The following is an 8,561-nucleotide window of genomic DNA, read 5'->3' on the forward strand; positions in this document are numbered from 1 at the left end:
TAAGTTTTTTATATATGACATTTTCTTAACAGTTTGGCATGTCTTCTGTTTGAACTTTATTTCTGGTTTGTTTAGTTCATGTAGTATAGTATTCATAGAGCAGATCAATCCGTCCCTAATAGAAACATTCTCAATCTACTAGCATTAGTTATTTATATGCATACAATCTTGACCAACAATGTCACTTTTATCATGAAGTAGCTAATCAACACCAAGGAACAAAGAATTGCAACTTCCAAAGGCAAAAACACTAGGCAATTTGGTAGTAAATTATTGCTTCCTACAAGTTTAATTTGGAGATATATCTCTTGCTTAACGCTCATATTTCCAAATTTCATTACATTTTGTCGATAAGCATTTTGCTATTGAATTTAATTTATTGATATTACGTGGAAGATTAAAGTTTGTTACTAGAAAATGGTGAAGCATTGATACGAGTTCTCATCGAAAGACTCTACCTTGATCTTGGAATTCGACTTCTTTGTGCATAAATGCCATATGGAAATATACATTTCATGATTTTAAATCTTCCCTATATGTTAATTATCATGGGAATGAATCTTTAGGAAGTAATATGTTGAATTTGAGCACCTAGTTAGTAGTTACCTCTTAGTTTGAGAGGTCTGTCAATACGGCCAATAATTTTTACAGTTACTTCGCCTGCTTAGTACTAAGCAGCTTAATCGTGTTAATTATTATATTTCAATTAAAAAATCAGTTATTTTCTTCATTTTGCCTGTTGTTTTAGCAAAAACTCACAAATCTACATAAAAGTCAACAAAAATCAAAAAAAAAAAAACTTTAGAAGTATCGAATGAAGTGAGCGTTTGGTCTTAAAAATTATTTACTTTTTTTCGAATTTTTTTTCACTTTTTACTTTTAGCTTTGGCCATACCGGAGTTGTATTTCGGAATATTAAAAATAAAAAAAATAAAAAAATTAAAAAAATTCCACTTCAAAAATTCCAAAACAAGTGAAAAAAAATTTGGTATTTAGGGCCAAATGGGCCCGAAGTCTTTTAGAGGTCGTTTGGTGCATGACCGAAATTATAAACTCGAGACTAATTTATCCCATATCCTGAGACTATACAATCTCCCAGTGATATAAGAAGGCCAGCTTAAACCATGAAATCCATTTTATACTTTATTTGATACAAAGTATAAATTTATTCCTACCAAATATGATACAAAAATTAGTGTTGAATATCCAGCTTATACCTTCTACCGAATAACCCCCTTAGAGAAAAAAATCACACGGAGCTACTCCAAATTCAGAATTATCTTAAAAGCAAAACACAGAACCAGAACAGATACACCGTAAAGAACAACACATAAAGTGAGAAATTCCCATAAAAACGAAAAGATAACAGCACCAAATTAAGTTCTAAAAACAAAAAACAAAACAGAGAAAGAAACATAAAGGAGAACAATATTTACTCCCTCCGTTTTTATACGAGGGTGCTAAATAAAGGACTTTTGAAATTTATGATCCAAAACAAAATACACAAATTCGTTCGGCTAGAAATCATTTCATTAAGAGAAAAAGATAACTTTCATTCGAATTGTTACTTTCTTTGTTAGACTAACTAAAAATTGACTAAAAAAAAAAAGTAAGAGAAATTGGAACGAAGACAGTATGAAAAAAAAAAAAAAACCTTCAGATTGTAGAATCATCACAAGGCCGAGGGGTGAAGCCACTGAAGGTCTGAATAGCATACAGAGAGAGAGAGGAGAGCGAGCAGCAAAAGTAGAGAGGGGGATTTATACTTTCAGATTGAAAACTATATATGTAATTCCCATCATTCCTTGGGTCAGTGTTTTCTTTTCCACATGTGTCACCACTCTCCATTTTAGCCGCTTCAAGCTCCTCACTTACTGCTATTCTCTTCAGATGGCTTGTCCCCCTCTTTCTTGATTTGGGGGCCATTTGCCTTCTTATATACTTACGGCTAGGGTTTCCTTTATTTGTTATGGACTGCCTCTTTTACCCCTCTTGCTCTGTTGCAGTATTACTTTTTTAACCTTGGGTTTCTTTTCGTATAAGCTATCCTTAAACAAAAAGATGTAGATTTATTATATAACTTATTTGCCCGCGCTATGCCTCATCATTAAAAAGTATTAATGAATTTATTAAGTAATTATTTTGTAAATTAGTTCATATAGAAATGGAAGAAATATGACTGGGTAAGATGTTGTGGGGTAGAGAAGCTGTTTTCTCGACACAACGACGCAGTACCAAGAACATGTTAAAGGGAGAAAAAAATCAGCAACAAAGTAGAGAAGAAACATGACAAATACTTAAACTAATTTTCATCTATAAAAATAGGATTAAATTCCAAGCTAATCAAAAACACTTTTTAAGTAAAAACTTGAAAGTATTGTAACATAGTACTGCTCCTATAACACTTGATTGAGAAAAGCTTCTACAATTAAGTAAATCACAACAAAATAGACAATTCTCTAGTGTTCCTACTCCATCAAAATTTCAAGTTCTACCTGCCAGAATACACATAGTCCATCATCAGTCATCCCCAAGCTCAATAGTCTATCTTTTGTCCTCAGCTTCTCGTGTAGTGCTAGCCACATAATAAAAACTTGTTTAGGCTCTGCTGTATTGTGACATATTAGGTGCTTTCAGTCAACATTAATAGCTACTCCCCTCAGATTCGTGTAAGCCATTTAAACAATACCTCTTTAGTACTATATGGATTATTTAGTTTACTTAATTACTATCAATGACTGAGTAACTCTAATATTCATCTAAGAAACCAAATATGAAGCTTGACGAAAAGACTAATATGCAAGCATGGCTCCGGTGCGAAGATTTGTTCATACTCTATGCATTGCTAAACAGATGCTCAAACACATAGCACCAATATCCGAACTCATTATATGTGCAGAGTTTTCATTTTTTAAACGCCACCTAGTACAGTTTTTATGACCAGAAATACAACTACACCAATGAGAACAACATTAAACTCGGAAATCCTTGATTTATCTCGAGCCTTCATCAGAAATGAAGCACACACACTTGAACGTCTGGCTTACACCTGAGATTGAGCAGCATCTCAGCTAAATGGAATAAAATTCCGGGATAAAATTTGAATATGTGCTAATTGATGGAAGCAAACTGAATTTTGGCTGACATTATTAGTGCACTTGAGAGAGAGCAGTATCTGACTCCTCCATGTCATTAAAGGCAAATGGTCTTGTCCCACTGAGCTGCTTCCTGCAAATCCAAAAAGTACATCAGAAAATTTTATTTGACAACCTTTAAGTCTAAACTGTCATGGAACTAGAGTTCATCATTCAGAAAATTACTGAAATCTGATCAAATTTCAATCACAACCTGCTATTCCTATAATTCTATCTATTCACTTGGTCAATCTACAACTGTCTGCCTAACCAGTTTATTCAAAACTGATGAAGTAATAACAACTAACTGCAGCATAAGGAACTAAGATAGATAAAACTTAAAAGAGCAGTTATAGAGACATGAACCGACCAACAAAAGATCATATACCAAAAGAAGTAAAAGAAGGGTGGAATACCTTTGTGGAATGGAAGTTTCTTGTGATAATGCCTTCTCCAGTCTCTCTTCAAATGGTGTTGCATGCCAACTTACTTTTTGATCCTGCTAAGTCTCAAAGTCATCAGCTTTACCTTACTGAGATGTTGTGAAAATAAGGATAACAGAGAAAGCTAAAGAACTAAGCAGGACAAACCTCCTTATACTTGTTAGTTGAATTAGGAATCCCGTTTCCATCCCACCATTTAGGAGATATACGAGAATCTTCATCATCTTTCCAGTGAGCAGCAACCAATCCAAGTATAGGCCTATCTCCAGGAGTTCTGCCATAATGAACATTGTCACAGTAAACAAAACTAGCGTGCTGCTTACCCTCATGTTGGTTGAGTGAAGATGGTTTCAGCCACGAAGACAAGCTTGCTTCTGCCTTTGAATCTTTATCAGCTGAAGCTTCACTTCCTAGTTCTGACGAAAAGGTTGCTTCATTTAGCCTTTCACCAGATTCTGTCATGTTACTGGACCTTAATCTGGAACTAGAATCTTCAATGGAGTAGGAATCTTCATCAGACAACTCCTTCAACTGCGATGCTCTAACCACAGGGTTTAAAACTGGATAAACATACTGAGACCTGATCCGAGCAGTTTTTCCATTTGCAATGTTGTCTAAATATGTTGGAAAAACTGTTCCTGGTGTTTGCATTTCATCACTTAGTTTTAGCGGGGTTGGGTAGGGCGAATTCTTCGATGCATAGGAATTGCCAGAAAACCCAACATGCTTTGAGTTTTCACTGTCAAGTGCAGATGAAGTACTTTTGGATGATACTGCAGACTGATCGGACTCACAGTCAAAGCGAACAACTTTGTTCATGTATTGGGCACTGGGAGCAGAGGTTGGTGTAACTTCTGAAGCCGTGTCTGTATGAGTCTGATTAGCATTAACCTCAATGGCTGTCGGAGTGTTAGAAGACCCACTACCATGAATAGAGTTCTTCGACAAACTTTGACCATTTTGTCCAGCCATCATGCAACTACACAGACATTAGACAATGAGATGTAAAATATATAGACATACTTGCTAAATGCATACTTCCAAGTGAAATAGCAAGGTGACATTTAAATGGCCTGTTATTCGTATGAACTTCTTTAACAAGATCAACCATAATTATAGGGATTGACTGAAGACATGCTATAGGTGAAAATTCTACCTGCTAGATGTATGTGCCAAGGAACCAGATTGTTCTTCCAATCCATTGCTTTTACGAGGTGTAATAGGGTGATCATTTAGCAAATCCAGGTTGAGCTTTTCAACGGCCACATCAGAGAGCCAAGACTTGAATCTTAAAGGTTCAACATCTCCTGTTGAAGCTGATAGATCTTTGCATTTAGCCAAGCCTTTTCGAATCTCGGCAGGAGTCTGAGGTAAAGTTCCACAAGCTTTAAGAAACTTCGCCTGCATAATTATTAGACAAATTTAGTCAACGCAGAAATCATCTAAAAATAGGTAGGGAAAACATCAAACCAGAGTTAGCCTGTACTTTATGGTTACTATCTGAAGGAAAAAAAAAAGTGCAGCCCGGTGCACAAAACATCCCGCATTAGCAGGGTCCGGGGAAGGGCCGCACCCCAAGGGGTGTGATGTAGACAGCCTAAACTAATGCAAGCATTAGTAGCTGCTTCCACGGCTCGAACCCATGGAAAGTTGCAGAAATTATCAGTATCCAAAACTAAAAGGTAGATGAGGTTGTCTGTCAATCGCAGCAATTAGTAATTCAAAGAACTACGAGAATGCTACATTACTCAGGCACCAAATGATTAATCACATCATACATTTTATTGGATATTATGTCAGCAGAAAATTCACAAATCTTCAACGCATTTCACTAAAACTTTTATACTGTAATTTCCAAAGTTGAAGTGATACAAATCGAAACAGCCAAGTAAGGTGACAAAAACATGCAAAGGTCACAATGGTTGACAAATTTCATATAAATATTCAAGGAACCGTAAAGATTGACAAACCATTGAAGTATTATGACCAAATTGCACCACAATCAATAGGAACAGCTAATAACTCCATTACCAAGCATTAGAGCTAAGACAAAATTCATTCAAGGATAAATAAGAATGAATTCACTTTCAGTAATTGGATGCAGATTAGGGGCCGGCAGGCATGCCCCCAGCTTCTTCGTTTTTGAAATTGAAAGATATAACAGCTAGCAGGATGATGAAATATGATAGAAAAGGGAGAGCAGATAGTCACCAAGAACTAATATTGCTTTCTCTATTGGTTTAATTCGCCACTAGATGGAATTTTATCATCGACTCTCCGTTGTTGCTTGATGACCTATGTCAGTTACATTAAGCTTTTTCATCTGCACAAAGGAGCAGGTGATGTCCTACATGATTAAAAATGTCTTCTTTCTATAGACAGATTTCAGCAATCTATAACCTATGTTGCTTGGACTCTTCAAAAATATCGACAGGTGTGTGTCGGACACTCCAAAACTAGTGCATTTTTGGATAATCCGACACAGGTGCGGCAACGAAAGTGAAGAGTTCACCCAACTTAGTCTATAATGACTGGAAATTTTCATGTGCTATTTAACTTTCAATAAACCCTCTCCAAGAAACTACACATAAAAATGACCCCCAAAACCTGTTCAAATTTCAGAAGGGTGAAGTGTTTCTGATTCAAATTCCGACTTTCTGCGCATCTTCAATGCAGGTTCAATATGAGGGAAATATCAAGTACTAAGAAAATGAACATCTCTACCATTTGAGGAATGCAAGTTGTCGTTGTTGTATACAACCCCTATGCTATTCATCTTTCATATAGTTGGTATAATTGAAATGGTTGACTTTGTTAGCTGCTTTAGAGTATGAAAGGATGCTTCTTGTACTATCTTGCCATGTTTATTAACTCATCAATCTTGTACTAGCTTGCCAAGTGTATTAGCTTATCAAAGGATGCCTTCTTGTACTGAAGTACTTCTTATATTTCAGCACTTTATTCTTTATATGTGCAATATACATTAATTTTCTCCTAAAAAAGAACCAATCTCAATAACATGGAAATTAGAGACATGAAAATAATGAAATTAGTGAGGAATATCTACTTATGCATGCAGTTTACTTGAGTTTTCTTTTGATTGATTTTAAGTACCTTTCCTCTTAAAGTAAGAGGAGAATAGCAAGGGAAACTTCCTCCTCCAAAATTTTGTTTATTTCTCTGCTTATATCAAATCCCTCATACATATCTAACTGCAAATTTAATAACTGACAAAGGCTTATTTTAATCATGAAACTTCAGGAAAACAAACCTGATCCCTGAGCTCTTTTGTGACCAGCTCAGACATTGGTGTTCCTGTATCTTGATTAGCCATTTTGGTTTTGTGCAAATCATCGTCCTCGCCTTTTTCTGGATATCATCAGCACAACAATTTATGAGCTTGAAGATATTGACTGCTTTAATGAATAGACTGACGCAAGGCAAAATCAGCTTTAATTTTTAATACTGTCACAACTATTTAGATTTCTAAAACATAAAAATAAACAATAAGCTACCTTCAGAATTGAAAAATGAAGATAATGGACTCCTATTCCGAGAGACCAAAGGTTCCTGATCAAGTAACAAAAATCAAATAACAAAAATAGCTGTCAGGAATTTGGATTTCTTCCATATCTACCAGAATAACCAACATACAGTAGCTATAGAAAGTATGATCAGAAATTCATCACTATAGAATCTATAAAGAGAAAATGGTCAAAAACACAGCTTATCATTTTTTTGCGAGTTTCCGACTTGAACTATCACCAACTATTTATCAAAACACACCTCGAAACTGACTACACCAAGTGTTTGAATACAATCGCCAACAGGCGCGTGACAGCTTAAGTTACCCATAAAATTTCATCCACATGGTAGCTGACTCATTAATTTCGAGGTGTGTTTTGATAAATAGTTAGTGATAGTTCAGGTAGGAAATGCAAACACCTACTAGTTAAGGTAGGAAACTCGCAAAAAAAATGACATTTCAGGTGTGTTTTTTAACCATTATATCTTATCTAAAGTAGCTCCACACAGCGAATTTCATCCTTATAGCTATTGAGTGAACAAACAATGGAACGAAATATGAAACGTAACAGTAAATAGCTTTTCCATTCTCTTTTTTTCTCGCAATCAAACAGAACTTCAACTCAAAAATAAGAAACCAAACATAAAAAATGCATAAATCAACAAATAAATAAACAAACGACAGAACTTCAGATGAAATGTGATAGTAAATCGTTTTTCTTTTCCCTCTTTTACTAAAATTTCGTATCAATCAAATTGAACTTCAACTCAAAAGTAAGAAATTCAACTTACAGATCATCTAAATCAACCAGTTCTTAAATTCAATCGAAAGACCATATAAAATTTCATGCTTGGCTTATCATTTTCATCAAAAACATCACACAATAAATAAAATAAAAAGTATAAAAGGACCTTAGGAGGAATCGATCCATCGTTGATACGGAAACAACCGAAGAAACATCCCATAGCGGCTCGAACAAGCACCGTAAACACTCCAAGGATATTTTTCGTATCGTCACCTTGTTCTTCAGAAGGTAACCTAGACCATAACATTATTGATTAATCAAACTTATCTCATCCTCCAATTAACCGATCAATTCATTAATTGATAAGTGAAAAAAACCCTAACTCTAAGCTTTGATTTAAAGAGATTGCAAAAATTATTATACTATTGTTTGTAGTGCGAAGAGTCACTGTATTTAATTAGAGCCCTTTTGGATTTTTGAATTTCCAAGAGAGGGAAAATAATTGTTGGCCTGTGGCTATTTTTCCTTACGCGCGAGTATGCGTTTGGGTGAAACTCGCTATTTCTAATTGACGCGTGTCCCGATAGAATGGAATTGCAAGTTAAACTTGTAGTTGTCGCGTGGTTAGTATAATCTGTTAGGGGATTAGTTTGATTAGGACGGACAGTCATTAAATAATTGGGTTTGAATGTCTTATTTCTCTCCATTCTCTA

At 35.2% G+C, this 8,561-nt stretch overlaps 1 protein-coding gene across 2 annotated transcripts; it reads right to left on the reverse strand.

Moving 5' to 3' along the window:
• Nucleotides 1-2,774: 2,774 nt before the first annotated feature.
• On the reverse strand, nucleotides 2,775-8,278 carry LOC132618596 (protein JASON-like). 2 transcript variants are annotated; one of them, XM_060333630.1, is made up of 8 exons: nucleotides 8,015-8,278; nucleotides 7,093-7,147; nucleotides 6,849-6,946; nucleotides 4,734-4,978; nucleotides 3,725-4,556; nucleotides 3,551-3,633; nucleotides 3,146-3,228; nucleotides 2,775-3,049 (listed from the first exon to the last, which is right to left on the reverse strand). In XM_060333630.1, exons 1-7 carry the CDS (start codon nucleotides 8,153-8,155, stop codon nucleotides 3,150-3,152), a joined length of 1,533 nt encoding a protein of 510 aa, XP_060189613.1. In that variant the 5' UTR covers nucleotides 8,156-8,278; the 3' UTR covers nucleotides 2,775-3,049; nucleotides 3,146-3,149. The 2 variants fall into 2 exon arrangements, with proteins under 2 accessions (XP_060189613.1, XP_060189612.1); XM_060333629.1 differs by having other exon boundaries at nucleotides 2,775-3,228.
• Nucleotides 8,279-8,561: the final 283 nt, after the last annotated feature.

The sequence above is a fragment of the Lycium barbarum genome, chromosome 11 (genome assembly GCF_019175385.1).
Source record: "Lycium barbarum isolate Lr01 chromosome 11, ASM1917538v2, whole genome shotgun sequence".
NCBI lineage: Eukaryota > Viridiplantae > Streptophyta > Magnoliopsida > Solanales > Solanaceae > Lycium > Lycium barbarum.